Source organism: Rhinolophus sinicus, linkage group LG17 (assembly GCF_036562045.2).
Source record: "Rhinolophus sinicus isolate RSC01 linkage group LG17, ASM3656204v1, whole genome shotgun sequence".
Classification (NCBI taxonomy): domain Eukaryota; kingdom Metazoa; phylum Chordata; class Mammalia; order Chiroptera; family Rhinolophidae; genus Rhinolophus; species Rhinolophus sinicus.
In genome coordinates, this window is record NC_133766.1 from 23,824,900 (window position 1) to 23,844,563 (window position 19,664).

A 19,664-nucleotide genomic window follows, 5' to 3' on the forward strand; every position below is an offset into this window, starting at 1 on the left:
GTGGCTCTGTGCTTTACCCGTGGCATGAGTCTTACAGGTGTTTCACAAGGCGGAGGACTGGCTGGGAGTCTGATCCCTTAACCCTCCCATCCTCCCCAATTCAGGAACTAATGGGTGTAGATCCTCATCTGTGATTCGCAGGTGTGGCTCTGCTTTCTCTACTAGAAATCCGTAAGATCTGAGAAGGAGGAAAGAGTTAGGTGTTATGGATTTCTGCTCTTCTGCATCTGGAGCATGAACTCAGCTTACACCTGGCACACAGGAATCCACCTGAATACACGTGGGTTTCCAGCATGAGTTTCCAGTGTCGGAGGCAGACAGATGAAATGGGACGAGCTCTGGCCTGGGACACTCGTGGCAGAACTTTTCCGCCACCACCTTGCTCAGTGAGCTTCACCAGCACCTTCCCTTCTTTGCCCCTCAGTTCCTCATATTTAAACAAGAGGATTGGACCGGATGTTCTCTGAGGCATCTTCAAGCTTCTCTATCAGATGCACATTACACCCCCCAGGCTGAGCAGTAAGGCTTGCTGGCTGCCTCTTTTTCCAGAAAGCTCTGTCCCCACACACTGATGTTGCTGAGGGTTAAATTCAGCAGGCCCCTAAATGAGGTCCTAAAGTGCAGGATTGTGGTTAAAGAATTGTTCCCAGTTATGCCAGTATAAGTCATTCATCAAACATGAATGAGGTGCCTCAGGTAGGTACTGGGGCTAGACAGATGAGTGAGATGGAGGCCCTCGCCCGAGGAGCACACCGTCCAGTGAAGGAGACAGATGAGTAAAGCAAGGATTGCAGTGCAGCGTGATAAGCTCCACTACAGGGTCATTAATACGGCTGCCTGACATATAGATGATGGACATATAAATCTATCTGGGGTGGAGCCAAGGACAGCTTTCTGGAGGAGGTGATATGGGTGGACCCTGAAGGGGACACTGAAAGAACAACCTGAGTGGAACAGGGACCCAATCTTTCAGAGTGCTCACGGTAAGGATACTTGCCGGCTGCCATGGGACACATTGCCTCCTCTAAAGACAGGTGTCTCTCCCACTGTCCATTCCCTTGGGTCTGACACACGGATGGAAACAGTGTGCACCTAACTGGAGCCCGAGGGGCAGGTCCTTGAGTAAGCCGAGAAAGCTGACTGGAGCCCAACTTTCATACAGACCCAGGGGCTGGAAAGTTGTGGGCTCCAGCAACACCATTTCTGATATGCTAGTATTGAAAGCTTGCAACCTGCGTTTTGTGCACAGAACATGCTCCCTCCTCTATTTTTGTTTCTTTCCTTTCTTTTCCTTTTCTGGTGCAAATTAGGGGGCAGGCACATAAAGCTGTTGGTTTCTGAGTATGTTTCTAAGGTCTCCTCTGATTCTACTTAGTCATGGCAGGCTTCTTGGAGGAAGTGCTTGGAAAGAAAGGTAAGGACTTGCTTGACTAATGAGGCTGGCATCTTAGCAGGAGGCTCCAGGGCCCCTTGCTACTCACACCCATGCCACCACCCTTCCCTGCATTTGACCTTTGTTCCTCTTCTAACCTCCCGCCAAGTAGAACCAGGTTTGACCACTTCCCCCTTTCCGTTCAGTGGCTGGACGTGTCCATGAAGTTTGTGATTTAAAGCGTTCAGCCAAACTGGTTCTCCTGCGTCCCGTGCTTGGACTTGGGGACCTGCGGGCTGCCGCTCATTCTGGCTGTGAATAACCTTTGGAGGCTGTGGCCTGGCTCCGCCTCCCCGCTTGCCGCAGGTTCAAGTGTGGGTTCCGAGCTAGGGTGGTGAGGCACCACCCCGGGCTCACACAGGGACCAGCTCCCTGCTCAGCCCGCCCGGCGGCCGGCCGCTGGGAGTAGGAGGGACCGAGACCTGGCGCTGCCCTGAGCGGTCCAGGCTGGGAGTGTCCGAACTCTCGCCGCGGCGACCGCCAGTCCCCAAGTTAGCACGCGTCGGAAGAGGAGTCGGCTGGAGCGGGAGGCAGGTGGCTCCGGAGCTGAGCTGGGCGGCGCTGAGCACTCCCGGCCCCGCCAGGGTTAAGTCTTGTCGGCTCCCTGCTGCCCGGCTGGCGGCCAGCTGCCTTCAGGGAGAGGCCGGAGGCGCTGCCAGGGATCCGGAGGGACGCCAACAGCCGGGGCTGCACCCATATCACAGCCCCCAACATCGCCCCCAGCACTGCCTCTAGGAGGAGCAGCAAGTGGGGGCTGCGGGTGGGAAGCCCCTGCCAGCCCAGCGCTGGTGGCCCGGAGAGCACTAGGGGCAGCGCAGCGCGGAGATGGCCGATGAGGTCGCCTGGCTGGACTTGCCTGGCCGGTGGACCTATGGAGTTGACCGCGGCGGGAGAGTCTTCTTCATCAAGTATGTTGTCGGTCTCGCTTGTTTCATTTTGTCTTTAAAGTTGCCCAACTTGAATGGCGGCAGGGCTGGGGGCTGGCTGGAGAGGGTGGGGGGACTCTGAGCTGGAACAACAGGCATGACTAATAAGTTTATCACCATGCCTGTTTGAATGGGTCTCCCGCCTTTTCCTCATTGGGTCAAAGTCCAGCAGAGGCTCAGCATTCCTGCAGTCTGAAAGGGTAGGGCCATACAGGGCAGGTGCTGGCCACCCCCACTCCGTCAGAGACAGGAAGAGGGGCCCTGAGGAGACTGACTAGACCCAGGCCCCAGCCTGCATTTCTTTCCTTTCAGTTCCCACCGGTCCACTGAAAGGGCCAGGCGTGACGTCTTTCTTCCTTTCTTGTCTCCCCCCTCCCCCTTTCCTAAGGGAAGACTTGGGCTAAATACCAGCACAAAATACTGGGAGACCCTGCTTCTACCACCCAGTTCCTGGCATTTCCTCACCCCAGGACTCGGTGTTTCCACCCACAGCCGCTCTCCTTCCCTGCTTCTTTATGGGGCTGTGGTCCAGGGGAAGGAGATGTCCACAGTACGTTCAGCATTCTTTAAGGAGAGGGAGGCTTTGCTGCTGTCAGTAATATATTAACACTGTTGTATTAATTTCACAAACCCAAATGGCTTTGGCATAATTTCATTATAACAGAGTGGCCCCGCTGGCACTATTTTGGCCCTCTCCTGCCATGCTCATGTTTTGCCAGGATAAAATCTCCCGATAATATAGCAAGTCTACAAGAGGTTGAAGAGAAAGGCCTGGGCTAGAAAGAGTGTCCCGGGAGTCATCACGTAGACGTAGAACCATTCAGAAGTGTGCGAGGGAGAAGACACGAGGGCACCCAGGCAGCACCAGTGTTTAAGGAAAGGGTAGAGGAAGACAGGATGGAGAAGGAGACCCAGGGGTCACAGGTAGACAGTAGGTCAGGGAAGGGCGCTGCCCTCGGCAGGTGAGGAAGGAGGACGTTAGGAAGGAAGGGTCACATGAGCTTAAGATTGGAAAGTATCTGTTGCATTTAGGAAGGGGGTGCAGGGGGCGGTCTTTAATAACCTCTCAGAAAGTGATTCCAGGGGAGGGCTGGGAAGAGAACCAGGTTGAGAGACCAGGGAGTGAGAGACCAGGAAGTGAGGACAGCTAGAAGGAACTAATTTCCATGAGGGATGTTTGGTCACTAAAACAGCTAGAAGGGGAGGTAGCATTGAGAGGGAGGCAGAGGGTCAGACTGAAAAATCTGAGGGCTAAAGGGATGGACCGGACAGGGAGAAGGAAGCTGAAGATACCAGTCTTGGATGCTCAATAGAATAAGGTTCTATAAAAGATGGGAGAGGATGGAGACTACAACCCAGGCAGAGGGATTAGCCTTAATGAGAGCCGGCTGCCTTTTCGCCGATGTAGATGCAAGCATGAAAGGATGGGTAGGACATCGTTACGTTTGCATGGTTGGGTGCTTTGGGGAAGCTCCTGCCTGATGTTTTCTATTTTTTTCTTGAATTATGAGATAAGATTATCCATTGAGTAGCCTGTGTCGAGGGTGGGGAGGAGAAGCAGGTGTGAAACTTGAGTTTGGTGGGAAAGCCTTAGAACACTCTGCAAATGGCAGCTGAGCTCTACACACCAACTATCTAGGAGGTGTGTAGGGCTCAACTAAGCCTGGAGACTGTGAATTTGCAGTGACATCTATCTTCCCAGTTCTACAGTTTCCCCATTAGCCCATATCTGGAGTGGAGATAGCCTGTGACTGCATTGTCTTGGGCCAGGGGTTGAGAGGAAGAACAAGGGGAGGAGAAAGTTGAGGGTGGAGGTTATGCTGGGGCTGTGCTCACCCCGGTGACCCCATGATTATCCATGATATCTACGCCAGGCAGAAATAGACACGAAGTCTGAGGATGCTGATAGTGAGAGGAGGAGAAGGATCAGAGGCCAGAAAATCTCAGGGCTGCTGGAGAGGAAGTAGAAGAGTGAATTTCCCCTCACATGTACAGTTCTGGCTGGATTTCCCCTTCCTCAGCTCTCTCTCTCTCTCTCTCTCTCTCTCTCTCTCTCTCTCTCTCTCCTGCCTCTCAGGAGCAAACCCCAGCCCCGGGGTCATCTCTGATGGTGCACAATGGCTCCAGGGCCCTGGGAGCACCAGAATAGTGACTTTGTTTCTTCTCTCCTGTCCTCATCAGAGGGGTGGGTCACCTGGGAAATTTCTTCCTGCAGCAGGTGTCCAAACTTAATGGAAAAATTAGTGGAGTCAAGAGAAAAGAAAGCCTATGTCTGCACAAAAGACTTGGACATGATGTTCTTAGCAGCTTTATATGTAATGGCCCCAAACTGAAAACATCCCAATGTCCATCAACAGGTGAGTGGACGAGCACACTGTGGTATATCCCACAACGGATACTACTCAGTGATGACATGGAGTGAACTAGTAACACATGCTACACGTGGGAGGAAGGAAGGAAGGAAGGAAAGAAGGAGTCAGACAAAGATGTCTGTCTCGTATGATTCATTTATAGGAAACTAGAAACTCTAGAAAATGCAAACTAATCTACAATAACAAGAAGCAGATTAGTTGTTGCTAATCTGCTAATCTGGGAGGGTGAGGATAGCAAGAGCTGGCAGAGGGGGAGAGAGGAATTACAAAGGGACACAAAGAAAATTTGTTTCACAGGTATATACATATGTTAAAACTTTATATTAAATTGTACATTTTAACTATGTGCAGTTTTTTGTATATCTTACTTCAATAAAAAATTAGTGGCGCCCTCATAGTGCAGTTTGTTACATTAATTACACCTTGAAAGTGTTGAGTGGAGTCCTGTCCTGGGCCCCAAGCCTTCCCCACCCTCCCAAGACTGGATGATAAGAGGTGATCTCAGAGTCCTCTCCTCCACATACATGGGTTGGCCAAGAAGGTCAGGTGCTTCATTCTGGGTCACAGCTGGCTCTGGAAAAATCATGTCACTTGGTTGGTGTGGGCTGAGCAACATCCATGGGCTCATCTGCCATCAGAGCTAAAACCTAGAGCATCTGCATTGTTGGGGAGCCCCCCTGGCGGGGAGTAAGATATTAGAAAAACCTTGGGTGTTAGAGGGCACAGATGCGGCTTTGACCCTGGCCTCATCACTTATCAGTTGTGTGACTCTGGGTCAATTACTTCACCTCTCTGACACTCAGGTTCATCATCTGTAAAATTACTAATGCAAGGGAATGTTGGTAATGAAAATATTTAGCATTGTAGACACCTAAACACTGTCGGTCCACCCGGCCTCCTGCTTTCTTCTCCATTGAGAAGCTGTGACTGAAAGACCTTTCCTGTTCTTCCCATGTGGCTTCACCATCACCTCAGATGTCACCTCTTCAGTGAAGCCCTCATTGTTCCCCTTCCTCAGCTTCATCCCAGTTAGCACTCCCTGCTCTGTGATGGCATAACGTTCTCTGTGCACAGCTGCAATGGGGACTATACTTCCTGTCACATCATATTGCAACCACTGCTTTATTTCATTGTTAAGAATCGAGGTACAATTGACACACAACATTATACATGCAATTGTCTTTTTATATGTCTGTTTCCCCAGAGAGTTATACATTCTTAGAGGTCAGGGATCAGATATTTCTCTCTGAATCCTCAGAGCCTGTTTAGTAAATGCTTCATGAATGAATGGCAATGTGGATGCCCCTGTCTCAGGTGTCTGGAATTGGACAATCAGTGTTGAAGTGACTTTGGAGATGGGTGTCCTGCTCAGGGAAGCCTCTCTTGTATCTGACACTTTCTTATTGGTCTTCTGTAGTGATGAGGAAAAGTCCACCAGCTGGGTACACCCTGGTACAGAATCACCCATCCAGAGTGGATACTGCTCCAGCCCAGGTAAGGAGCTCGTCTGTCCCTGCCTTTGCAATCAACAAGGAAGCCTTGGCTTGAGGTGGCAGTAAGACTTTGCTTTTCCTTTTCCTTTCTCCGTGGATAGACTCAGCTGATCATTCCATTCACCTTCTGGGGGATGTTAAATGAGGGTTGATGCTCACCCTCAGGTCTTTTCAAGCCTCCAACTCTATAATTAGTATCTGGGACAGACCTTTGAGGACAAAGATTTTACTTCTCTTTCATCCCCTTACCCAAGCAGAAAGTTCCCTCCCTCTTGAGAGCTCCTGAACTGGGCAGAACCCCAGCCCCCAGTGCGGTACCAAAGAACTTTGTGCCATGATGGACATGTTCTCTCTCTGTGCTGCACAGTATAGTTGCCATTAGCCACGTGTAGCTACTGAGCAATTGAAATGTGATTAGCATGACTGAGGAACTGAATCTTAAATTTTAATTCAGTTAAATGTAAAAGCCCCACATGACTAGTAGGCACTCCTTGATGTGGGGGAAACTTGAAAGAAAATGGGACAGGACCAACATTGATTGCTTACTATGGAGAAGGCTCCATTGCTAGCCCTCAGGGACCTCCTAGGCAGGTGGACACATACAGGCGAAGAAGAAGATTTCAGTTTAATTGTAGAGATGGAGACACCAAAACTCAGGAAGCCTGAGGTACTTGAAGTGAACAGCTGATCGTCCATTTCCAATGCCACCATAGACCCACCCCCGTGACCCTGGGGTCAGCCCTTTGCCCGACCACAGAGCAGGCGCATACTTCCAGGAGTCTGGGTCTCTCTTGGGGCTCAGCTGTCACCGCTGGACATCCCGGATTAAGGTGTTGACTTGTCCGCAGCCTACTTTCTTTTAGATTCCAGGCTGGAATCTTTGTGGTTTTAGAGCTGGAAGGGACATCAGGGATTCTAGGGTCCAAGCCTTTCATTTTAAAGGTAGGAAAATTGAAAAGCAGAGAGGAAGTCCCTGGTTCAAGGCCACTCAACTAATCAGTAAAGCGGCATCAGGGTGAAACACATTAAGTTCTAGGAGCAGAGAGACCTGAGCTCACTTCTTGGCTCTACTTTCTATTAGTGTGGTCTCGAGCAGGTGGGAGGACTCAGTTTCTCCGCCTGCAGAATGCAGAAAGGATTATGAACCTCAAAATGTAGCACAGAGTGTGCAAGAGACTCATTGTCAGCGGAGGTGACTGCTGTTGTTCTTGTCACAGTCGTATTTCTGATGGAAAACAAGACCTCCTGACCCCAAGACAGGGCTGTTTTCTTCTGCAGTTATAACTGTTGACAGTTTGAGTCCCTAGGTAGGACTGGAAGAAGAAGAAAAGCCTATGAGCTAAATCTTTTGTTTTTGGCTGCAGTCATCTTGTTGTCGGAGGCTGGGAACGGGTTAAGGTGTCCCTGAAGCTGGCTAGGAGGGCAGCTGTCTCAGCGGGCACTCCGCCTGGACAAGAATATAAGCACTCTTGGTGTTGCCCAGGCAGAGAGGGCAGTGTGGAGGGAAGTTGCTGGAAAAGGGAGGAGACATAATCCACACTGGCCTCTTTCCCAGGCACATCACAGTAGCAGGATTTTTTATGGTTCTGACCCAATAGGGATCCCTCTACTTGGGGAGGCTGCCAACCCACACCCTTCTGAATGGGGATGTCCTCCGACAGGGACAGAGGGGAACAAGTAGCATTTATGGAGCAGCACAGAGGAAAGAATGTGAGCTTTGGAGGCAGCACACCAGACTTACATCCTGGCTCAGACACTTCCTGTGTGACCTCAAGCAAGTTGATTAACCTCTCTGGGCCTCAGTTTCCTTACCTGTAAAAATGTTCGGGCTGAGACCTATTATATAATGTTGTGGTGCAGATTCAATGTGCTAGTAGTGGTGAGATGAGTAGCCTAGGCGAAGGACGCACTCGCTAAGTGATCGTTGGTGTTATTATTTCCATGGACCACGTCCTGAGAGGAGAGAAGGGCCCGTGGGCTGCCCTGCTGTGTTGAAGCAGCAGCATCACCACCAGCAGCAACTATCGAAATACACCCTTGATAAATAGGGGTCAGTAAACTGGATGAATAAAAGCTGGGCTCGCCACTGTAGAACCCAGCTGATAATATGGCTGGTGAGATTCAGGCCAACAGTGAATAGCTATATTTTATAAAACCTCATACACCAGGTGGGCATTTGGACCAGAAAGGTGGCACTGCTCGTCAAGAGAACCTGCATCTGTTTTCCAATATGTCAGCCAGGGGGCTCTTGCACCCCAAAATGAATGCTCTCCCCCAGAGTCTTGCCTGTCCCCACCTCTGACCGTGGATTCCCTTGGGTTTCTCAAGACTCCACCCCTGTACGGGTTGGAGCAATCCTGTTTGCTGGGGAGACAGGACGCTGCCAGGGGTCTGCTTCGGGAAGGCAGACATGGTGAGACAGAGACTAACACGGCGCTCCCAGGAGAAGGAGGCACTTGCTTCTGGAGCTGTCTGGAGGTGCCTGCCCCCACCGATGGGGGCTGCTCAGGCACCTCTGGGCCAAGCTCACCTTCCTCAGCTGTTCTGTTCTTCCTTACTTGGTGGGTCTGTGATTCTCTGCTCTGAGCATTTCCATGTATAATTTTTTTCAGAGGTGCTATTAAAAATGTGTTTAAAAGTCTGTTTTCCCAGGACTGATTTCTTAGATCCTCAATGTCTTGTCTGCAGCAACAGAATCTGGAGGTAACAACACAGGCTTGGGTGCCAATTATCTGAGAGGCCTGGGGCAAGTGACCCACCATTGGCTCCAGCTTCTGCTGCTGTGATGTAAGGGGCTGTGGGATGACCTGGAGGACTGTTCCAGGGCCACCATCTGTGTTCACTGCTGTATCCCCAGGGGCTGGCACAGGGCCTGGCACAGAGTAGATGCTCAGTAAAACCTTATTCACTGAATGAGTGACTCCTGTGAGGCGATGATTCATTTGGTCACTTCTTCACTGCTCTTTGACAGGGGATGTCCCATTCACTGCCATCTCTCTTAATATTTGCTGGAAACAAAGACTGATAAGAATAGTGGACAAAAGAGAGTGGAATGGTTGGTTTGAACACTGTTGCTTATCTGTGACTCTTCCAGCTCTCCTCCCTCCTGAATGCAGATCGGGCTTGTGGGTCTGAGAAGGAAGACGGTGATTTTATGATTTTGCTTCCTCACAGGTTTGCCTAAGGGCTGGGAGATGGATTCCACCCGGGAAGGAGCTGTGTATTTCATCAAGTGAGTAAGATGGACTTTCCTTCTGGGCTCCCTGTTGTCCTACTTTTGTGTGTGTCATTGATGACTCCTTGAGAGGGGAGAAGGTTCAAGGGTCTGCTTTTTCACTGAAGGCCTCGCCTAGGTCTCTGACTGGCCAGGAGGTGTCAAGGCTTCCGAGTGAGTTGCAGATAAAGCTCTGTGTGTGTGTGTGTGTGTGTGTGTGTGTGTGTGTAGGTGTGTCTCTGTGTTTATGTTGGCTTGGGAGAGCCAGTGTCAATTGTGGGAAGTTTTCTAAGGTGGGGTGGGGTGGGTGGAGCATTGGGCTCTGCTGTGCAGGTGGGAGGGAGATGGCTAACGAAGTAGAGGAGACAGGGTCTTCTAGAGCAGGGCTGTCCAAACTTTTTTCAACGGTTTTTACCAAGGGCCATATGCGGTAAAATACACAAACAGCCGGCCACTCGAGGTGAAGTACATTGCCTCACCTGGTTTATTTAAGTAAACTAAATATATTTTTGGAATTTGCTGCGGGCCAATTAACAATGGATTGTGGGCCGCAGCTTGGACACCCCTGATATAGACACACGGGGACAGAGATTGAAAGGCAGGGGATGGGGCACTGGGTGCCATGAGCCGTTTGGAGGGAAGGTGTGAGTGGGGTGCACAGACAGGCAGGTTGGGTGGTAACAAGGCTGCCTCTGTCACTGCTGCTCTTCTGGGTGAAGGCATTGTGATCCTGGGGGTGGCAGGCGCGTGTCTGGTGCTGTTTTTCTCCAGGGGGTTGGTCAGGCCCCTCTGTGGGCTGGGGTAGCTCATGTTCTCAGCAGCTCTAGGTGCCACCCTGGATGTAACTGTGGAAGCAGCTCTTTGGGTCGGGGTGGTCTATATCTACCCGATTAGACTCATTGCGCTGGGCCGTGGCTTGGGTCTCTCCATTTCCCAGCCAGGCTGGGTCCTGGCTTCGTTCCTGTGGGTGAGGCTTGGCGTGCTCAGGCCTGTGGGCCTCCCTGCCTGGTCTGGCCTCAGATTCTGCAGAGCTGGTAGAGAGGGCAGCTGCCCAGAGGGAGCCCCGACCCAGCCAGGGGAGGGAGGACCCTCTTCTCCTCTCCTTCCTCTCCCTTTTCTCTTTGAAGTCTTCACCTATCTATACCACAAGAGGTCAGCTTTCCATTCCCGCCTCAAGACCAGCTAGCGCTTACATCAGTTTGGCTGTTACCCATATTCTTTATATATATTTTTTATTTCAGTGTGTTTTTCCAGGACTTACCAGCTCCAAGTCAAGTACTTGTCTCAATTTAGTTGTGGAGGGTGCAGCTCACAGTGACCCATGTGGGGATCAAACCGGCAACCTTGTTGCTAAGAGCACTGCACTCCAATCAACTGAGCTAACCGGCTGCCCCGTTAACCATATTCTTAAAACAAAAACATCTGACAAATTATCTGTTTTGGAAATTGTTCTGATATCATGTGGTTGTTACAGCATCAGCTTTCCCTGAAATTGAACCCAAGTCCTTCTTGCTTTGGTTAAGACATTTCTCCTTTGCTCCTTTGAAGATGCCATCTTATTCTTTTATATACATTTGGTTCTCGAGATAGTTGACTACCCTCTTTAACATGTATCACCTCGTCTCATCAGTCAGTAAACACTTATCACCTGCTATGGTCTGGCCCTGTCCATGTCCCGGATTCATCGCCCACAGCTGGCCCCTGTGGTGACTTTCGGCTTTCTTTTCCTCCATCACGCCAAGTTCATTGCTAACTCAGGATCTTTGCATTTGCTGTTGCCTCTGCCTGGGAGCACTTTCCTCCCAGTTTTGCACATTTGGCTCCTACTTATCATTTAGCTCAAGTGTCGTCTTCTCAGAGGGACCTTTCCTGGCCACCCCTCTGAAGATTACCCCGCGCTCCTCCTTGGTTCCTCTGACTTTTCTTCATAGCGCCTACCATCACCTGCAAGGTTTTTGTTGATGTACGTGTTTACTTATTGATTGCTGCTGTTCCCCCACTGCCATGTCAGCCCTGAGAGCAGATTCTGGCTGTTTTGTGTTCCACTCTGTCTTAGAACCTTGCTGACACATGATAGGAACCCAATATTTGCTGAAATAAATGAATGAAGGAAAATTGTTGGGAGATAAACAACAGAGGCATAATTAACTCCTGCTTCCGCTACAAGCCCAGAGTACTCTCCTGAGTTCCACCAATTCAGCATGGCCTGTTCTGAACTCAGTGCCAACACTTGTTCCGTCTTTGTCAGAGGCGCCACTAAGGCAGAACCCTCAGAGAGAGCCTCAAGCCCCTCCCCCGCAGGGCCTGTCAGTTCTCCTAAATATCTCTCAGCCCACCCACTTCGCATCATCCCATGACCATTACCTGAGGTCACGCCCACAGGGGCTCTCACCTGGATTATTCTAGCAGCTTTCCAGCTGATCTTCCTGTCCCCAGGCCACACTGCTGCAAGAATGCTTTTTCCTACAAGGCAAATTTGGTCATATCATTTTCCATTAAGAATCTTTCATGCTGCCCATCAGTTGTAGGAGAAACTCAGACACTTGAAAGGGTTTAGTCATCTGGCTCCTGCCGCCCTTCTCCAGCCTCACCTTCCGCATTCCCGATTGCCGGACCACATTGCTGTGGTTCCCTCAACACTCAACCTGCCTGCCATGTCTCCCAGGTGTTGCCAGTGCTAATCCCACCTCTGACATGGCTTGTGTCCACCTGTGAATACTTGCTCTTTCTTCAAGACTCTGCTCATTACATCACTTCTTCAGAGAAGCCCACCTGTATTGTAATTGCTCGTTTACACATTGTCATTTTCTCTAGATCAGTGGTTCACAAACTTGAGTTTGCATCAAAATCACCTGGAGGGCTTGTTCAAACAGATTGCTTGGCCCCACCCCTCGAGTTTCTGATTCAGAGAGTCTGAGCATTTGCATTTCATAACAGGTTCCCAGGTTATGCTGATGCTGCTGGTCCATGGGCACCGCTTAGAGAACCCATGGTCTAGATTGAAAACACATCCAGGACAGGGAGGAACACAGGGAGGCCATGAAGTCTGGAAACATAGATGATGTTATTTCAGTATGTATTGTAACAAAATGTCAACAAGCCATCTATTATTCATTTGTGTCTGTTCCTAGACTTGTTGGCCATTCCACACACCAAGAGCAGCAGTGGACACCCTAAGAGCTGAGCTTTACTATATGATCTCATTCAATCCTCACCACAGCTTTGTAAGAGCCGTGTTATCATCCCCAGCTGTTTGAGCAAGTAAACTTAGTAGTGTCATAAAGCTTGCAGAAAGTGAAGCTGGGTGCAGTGCCACGGCTGCCTGACTCCACAGACCACGCTCTTAGCATAATGCCATGGCTGAGCATCCCGGGGCCGGGCTCAGACAGGGAGGTGCTCAACAAGCCCTGACTGAGAGAGTGAGTGAGCGAATGAATGGCCCACTCTCCTTATTCTCATAGCTCCCTGCAAAATCAGTTCCCTACAAAGGTTTATGACATTTGGTTGGCAGACGCATCAGAAACTCTGAGGACCCCAGACATGGATCCCAAGAAGTAATAAAAGTCAGATATACAGACAACTTGGGAAGCTATTTTTTTCTTCTAATATGGATGAGTCAAATTTCAATGAGCCAATATTAACATTTGCCCAGGATCAGACACATATAATTGTGTGTCAATAAGCCCTTTGCTTCATGGTGCTTGGGAGGTGATTCTCATGGTACCCACAACTGATGTCATTGCTTAAGCATGCCTGTGGTTTTAAAAGTGTCATTTACCAGGAAGTGTGGTGCAGGGAGAAGAGAAAAAGCAAAGGGTTAAAATGTGGATAAACCCATTGCAAGCCTTATGCCTGTGCCACACAAATCCACAAGAGGGCATTAAAGCAACGCACTAGGCCCCACTAAGGCTTTAAGGGCCCAGATTCACTCTTCAGGCTCACAGGGCGGGCTCCACCACAGCCGACAGGGCCATCTTGACCATTTTCTGCCACATCTCAACCACTATGGTCTGGGAACCTTCTTTCAAAGCTTAAACGTCTGGCTGTGTAACACTCCTTCCTGATTTTCTCTGGCCCCTGACGCCCACTGAAGCAGCCAGCTGTGGAGCCTGCCAGCTCTGTCTCCAGTAGTGCTGCTCTCTTTCTACAAACCCGGCAGGGAGGGAGATGTGGCAGAGCGCTTTCTGCAGGGCCGCACCCCTGCTCACCCTTGTTCCCAGTCTGGGCCCCTGCTGTTTCTCGCACGTGGGTGCAGTGCCCCCGTGGGCCGTGCCAACCTGGCCAGGTACCTCCTCCAGCCAGAGTGCCCCACCCAGCCACTGTCATTTTTTCCTTGTTCCGGTCCGAACACTTCCTCCAAAAAGGTGCCAGAATGGGCAGTGACTCCATCAGTGCCCCTGGCTCTTCCATGAGCCGCTTGCTCAGTGCTGCTCAGGGTGGGTGTGGGGGCTTACAGGAGGCAGGGGTGCAGAAGCCCAGGGCTCTGTCTCCAGGTGCCTGTGGGCTGGATTCCTATGAGTCATCAATATACACCCCAGCCTATGGGACCTCAGAGATGGCAGTGCCCTGGGAAGTGCAGTGGAACCACCAAGAGCTGTTCTGTTGTCTCCAGAGGGCAGATGGGACAAAAGAGAGGTCACGGGGCAGTAAATCTGGTAATTAGTGCCTGGACTAGCTTTGCCCTCAAAAAGGCAAATAATGCCCTGAACAGTAAAGAATGAGACAGATGAGAAGAAAAGATAATGAGTCGTAAGGGGCTCAGGGGAGAGAAACCCCATTTGCGATGAAGAAAACTGAGACTCAGCCCTCAAGCAATTTATTCAAAGTCCCTCAGCTGGTGAGGGTGGAGCTGGAGTGCAAACTCAGGTAGGTCCTCAAGGATAATTCCTCACGTGGGGCTCCCTTTCATGATCCCCAACTGGAACATTCTGGGGGAGGGAGCCCCTTGTGGACACGGCCTGCATGAGGAAAGGGCAGGGCATGTTGGAGGGGCAACAAGCCAGTCAAGCCAGCGGCCAGTAAGGCCGTGCACACGAGAGGGAGCAGTGATGGCACCAAAAGGCAGGGAGGACCTGATGTGCCGAGTTGTGTACTTTCTCCTCTGAGCACTGGGGCTGTGGGTTCTAGAGCAGAGACGGCAGAAGCACAGACGCACTGTTTTGGGAACACTTCCTCCTTGACGTTCCTCCTCACGCCCTCCCCACTTGAGCCACTCAGACAAGTCTTGCTTCTCCTCTGCTGGCAGAAAACAGAATTTAGATTTGGTAAAGGGAGTCTGTCTTCTCTGCTTCACCTCACCCATCCTTGTTGGGCCTCTAAGACCCTCCTGCTGCAATATCTCCCCCAGCTCGCTCCCCAGAACGAAGGCACCGCCCCCTCAGCAGTCTTCCCTTTGTACCTTTAGGCCGTCAAAGCCACCCAGACCTCCCAGAGGCACGGACAAATCTGGCTCAAGCCTCTCGGAGGATCTGTGGGGCTCGTCTGCAGCCCTTGCTCTTTGTCTGCCAGAGAGGAAACCCTCCCAGCAGGCCCATCTGTCTGTCTCCTGTCTTTTCCAGCTGCCTGAGGATTGTGTGGGATGGGGGTTGGGGTCTTTGTCCCCTTCCTCACCCTCTCTGTCGTCTTCTGGATGCTGTAATCTCTGGCTCCAACCCTGCTTTGTTCCATTGGCTCCTCAAGGCCAGAGATCCCCGCAGAACCCCTCATCTTTGGTTGGCTGGAAGCCGGCTCTACCCCTGCCTGTACAGGGTAGCCTTGCCAAGTTCTCGAGAGCCAGGACAGGTGGGTTGGGCTTAATTTGTCTTGCCTGGCACTGGGCCTGCACCCAGGACTTCTCTGCCCCTTCAGGTGAGTGGCTTTCCCACAGCTGATGTGCTCAGCATCTCAGCTGGGCTGGGAGAGAGGGATCCCCCTCCCTACCATAGCTGTAGGCAGGTGCATGCTGCTGTAACCTGAGATTTCCAGCCCAAGCCTGGCCTGCTCTGGAATGGGAAGGACAGTCCTTCACGTAGTTCTCTCTAGGATGTGGGAGCAGGGTTTGGATCAGATCCCCTTAGTAACCTCACCCCTCTCCCCACAACAGGGCTCCTTCTGGACCTGGGAGGAAGTCTGCATTCCTGATTATTCTAAAGTAGAGTATTTTTAAAGATAAGTCTTCATTCAGTAGGTAAAAATGATGCCTATATTCAGATCACATTAAAAGAGACCCACAGAGAAGGGTAAATAGTTGTGTTTGAGTAAAGAGAGGCTTAATTTAAAAAATTAAGTTGTTCTAATAAACATTCCAAAAAGATAGAATAGTCTTGTGGCTGGTCCTTGCAGATGCTCCTCCTGTAGCTCCTGCTTCGGGAAATGTTTCTATATTCACAAGTGAACCCAGAAGCTCAGCTGGTTTACACTGCAGCTTCTGGGTCTCGGGCGGGTGGGACTGAAACCAGTGAGTGGCCTGGAAACTCCGTTTTCTTTTCATCTTTCTGATCCTGCTTGTGAAACTCATTGTTTCAATTGCACTTACCCATTTTCACAGAGTATGTATTATTTTTCCAGCATCCACAGAAATGTGAAGAAGGGAAGGAAACTGAGGGAGAGAGGGAAAGAGGGAAGGGGAGAGGGAGACAGAGAGAGAGAGAGAGAGAGAGAGAGAGAGAGAGAGAGAGAGAGAGAGAGAGAGAGAGAGAGATCTTTATGGCATGGGCTTATCTACAGTAGAAACAGGGCTGCAATACTATTGACTGAAGCCCTCCCTTCTGCCTTTGACCCTCAATAATGCAAAACACAGGTGCCCCCTGGCTTGGCTGGCATCCTTACCCAAGGTCATTGTAGACTAACCTGAGCTGAGGACCTAGGAGGTCCTGGCATCTTGTAATGGACTCCAACCAACTCCAAATCTTACTTCTTTAAATTCATTGTGCTGGGGTGGGGATGGGGGATGTGAAGGTACTAGTGTCCTGGCCAAGCCCTCTTGATACCCAAAGACGTGCCCATCTCTTTGGTGGACAGCCGTAGAGTGGAAAAGACACCACGGACAGGCCTGGTGAGGCCCCATGATGCCAGAGCTGTGGACAGCTTCTGGCTCCCGCACTCTGAGAGAACTGGAAAATGCAGCTTACAAAGACGGTGTCCCAGATCCCCTTTGGGGGGCAGCCTTGTCCTGTTGGTGGAAGGCCAGGAGGGCTGTGCAGAAGTACTCCATCCTCTCTGGGGCAGGCAGCATGGGTGGTTAGCAGCTTGTCACTGGTGTGGATGGAGTTAAACCTTTCCGGGGACTATTTACTCCTGATCCTAAGTGACAGCTTGGGGAGGGAGAGTCACGTGGCCCTGAAATCCCCTCGGGAGCCCACGGAGCATGCCCAGCTGCTTCTGCCTGGGAAAGATGCTGGATCCTGCAGTCACCACAACAGCATCCTCTCCCTGCGCCAGGGACCTGCCAGCCAGAGCGATGACTGATTAAACCAGATCAGATCCAGAGCCCCTGCTCTTCCGAAGGGGCCCCTGAGGGGCTGGGGAGGAAGACCCCAGCTGGCCTGAGCTGGGGGAGGGGTGTCTTGGGGCCTGGAGAGTTATAGCTGTTCAGCAAGAGGCTCACACCTCAGGAGCCGGTGAGTCTGTTTTGATGCATGGAGAGACGAGGTGGGAGGAAGGAGCTTGGGCTCTGGTCAGGGCTGGCAGCTGCGTGCCATGCGAGTCTGGGCTGCTGGCACTGCAGTGCCACTGCCTTCCCCATCCCTCATTCTTGGCAGCATTACTTGGGGATCATGGATGCTGAGAATGCTAATTATAGCCCTCTAAATGCACACCCCCCCCCCCCCCAGAATCCCCAGGAAGGGCTGATGTGGTTTGAATTTATTACGTTTGAATTGTACATTCTAGGTGAGGCCAGCTTTGGGGCTGCCAGCTTCCTAGGATCCAGCTGGGCCCCCCAGCCTGGGTACAGCAAAGAGGCCAGCCCCACCCTGTCTCTAATCTTGTCAGAAGGAATAGGCCAGCAGGAAGGAAAGATGGAGGGGAGGGGGAGGAGGTCAGACTCAGGTCGGCCCCGGGACTCACGCCTTGGTGTGGGGAGGGGTCAGGGTATGTCTTTTATGGGTCAGAGGTTGGGGCCCAGAGCTGCTGAGGCTCTTGGACTTCTTGGGGGCATCTGATCTCTGGGGTCTCAGATCAGATGGGGAGCACCTGAAGGAGCTGGAGCCTGGGACGTGGGCCTGGGGGCAGAAGGGGGCAGGTTCATAATGTGGGACCAGGCTGCAGCTGGTTAAGAGCCTCAGGCTTCCTGTGTGAGGTTCTGGGCACAGGAGCAAGGTTGGGGAGTTGGCAGAGAGGGGTGGGAGGCAAGGAGGGAGATTGGACAGGAAAGGCAAAAGTAGAAAAATGGAGAAGAGGCTCCCCAAGATGCACTTTCTGACCACAGGCAAGCCAACAAGGGAAGAGATGGAGAGAGCCAGGATGGAGGAAGTCAGCCTGGGGGCCCAGGGGCCCGGAAGCTAAGCTGCAGGAAGGAAGGTGGTGGGAAGGGACGGGCTCAGAGTCAGAGTCAGAGGGGGTAACATCCTCCAGGTCCTGGCACTTCTTCCCCATCCCTACAGACCCCTCGCCCTGGATCTGGCAGTTTGGGTGGTGAGCTCCACTGAGGGTCTCATGCACGTGGGGCGGGAGCCCTGGTACTGGCCTGTCTCTGCCTTCGGTCCAGACAGCCGCAGCAGCATCCCCCAAACCTAAGCTTCTAGGCCCCTCTCAAGGAACATGGCTTCCACCTCAGAGCTGCTGCATTTTAGCTTGAGTGGGTGATGAGCAGTTCCTGCTGGTGGAGAGGAGGTGGGAGGGAGGTCCCACAGAGACTCCTGCCGGAGGCTCCAGCCGTCTCCAGGTGCGGGTGGTAGGCGGACCGAGGACACTGCCTGGCACTGCCCGGACTTTCCTACAGGAAACAAGCGGCTCTGTGTTTCCTCACGACAGAGTGCTGGGCTGCAGACAGGAGTTATTAAAAGCCGTGCTGGGCTGCAGATAGGAATTATTAAAAGCCCTTGCTTTTCCAACCAGCCTAGGTAATAAATGTGTTAGCTTGGAGTGTAATTAATACTGTGGCGGCTGCACAGGCTCAAGACAATGGGGGCTTTTTTTTTTTTTCCCTGTGTCATCTTTTTTCCCTTCTTCACAGGAAGGTGATGGTGCAGGACGCATTTCACAGATAATTACTTTTAACGTGTCTGCCTAGTTTATTGAGTTGGATTCTTCCTGCTTGGTGTAAATGAAGTAATTACCGAGGAAGTCAGTGAGCCAGGCAGCCAGCCCTGGCTCCAGGGCTAACATCACGGCCTGTGGGCCTGAGATGCCCCCTCCTGGCCAGGCCAAACGTGCATCCTTGAGCTCAGAGGAGGGAGCTGGTGGGCCCAGGGCCCTGGACAGGGACAAGCTGAGCTGAGAGTGGGCCCAGCCCAGAGTGAAGAAGCATGGTAACAGCCAGTCCTGATCAACTTGTCTCTCTGAGCCCATTTCCTCTCTGTCTTCCTCCCTGGCCCGTTATAAGGTTCCCTGAGGCCATTGGCACTGCGCATGGGGGTCCCCAGAGGATGTTCAGCAGGAAGAATGTTGAAGCTGGGCTACAGCTGCAGGAGTGGGTCTTGGTTTCTAGACCTTTTGCACGGGGTCTGAGCTTTGGTCTCAGTTGGTCTGCCAGGCCAGTGCATCAGTGGAATGACTTCAGCAGATCAGTTTCCAACCAGTTAAAAAACATTTAGAGAGCAAAGAGCATACTTTGGGAAACATTTAGAATAAACGAGGAGCAGAGAGGAAGAGGAGTTGGTGGTAGGGTGAGTGGGACCCTGTTCTTGGCAATCAGTCTAGGTGGGCTCTTGCTCAGCACCCACACCTCCAGATGCCCCCCAGATACCGTCTAGTCCAGCCTCCCTCCAAGCACAGATGAGCCTCTGCAGTCTTTGTGAGGCAAGTACCCGCCTCACCTGGGTAATCCCAGTGATGGGGAGCGCATTATCTCACCAAGCAGCCAGCTCCATGGTTAGAACATTCTTCTATATTGAATCAAAATCTGCCCACTTCTAAGTTTCAGCCTTTACTTCTGATTCTTTGAAGCAGCACAGATCAAGTGAGCTCTCTCTTTCCTATGGTGATAAGGATGGATTTCTTCATATTAAAATAGTATATAATAGCATGTATGTGGACATAATGTATTTTAAGTAACTGTATTTGTATCAGACATTTAGGTTGTTACCC

At 51.4% G+C, this 19,664-nt stretch overlaps 1 protein-coding gene across 19 annotated transcripts in view; it reads left to right on the forward strand.

Moving 5' to 3' along the window:
- The first annotated feature begins 1,605 nt into the window (after positions 1 to 1,605).
- PLEKHA6 (pleckstrin homology domain containing A6) overlaps positions 1,606 to 19,664 on the forward strand; it is a 133,475-nt gene continuing 115,416 nt past the window's right edge. For 6 of the 19 annotated variants that reach the window (XM_074322119.1, XM_074322122.1, XM_074322128.1 and 3 more), the window contains exons 1-3: positions 1,609 to 2,340; positions 6,148 to 6,224; positions 9,398 to 9,455. In XM_074322119.1, the coding sequence (XP_074178220.1) occupies positions 2,258 to 2,340; positions 6,148 to 6,224; positions 9,398 to 9,455 (218 nt within the window). In that variant the 5' untranslated portion in view covers positions 1,609 to 2,257. Of the gene's footprint in view, positions 2,341 to 6,147; positions 6,225 to 9,397; positions 9,456 to 16,163; positions 17,036 to 19,664 lie in introns of those variants that run through there. The other 13 variants (XM_074322129.1, XM_074322132.1, XM_019711380.2 and 10 more) reach the window with 10 other exon arrangements.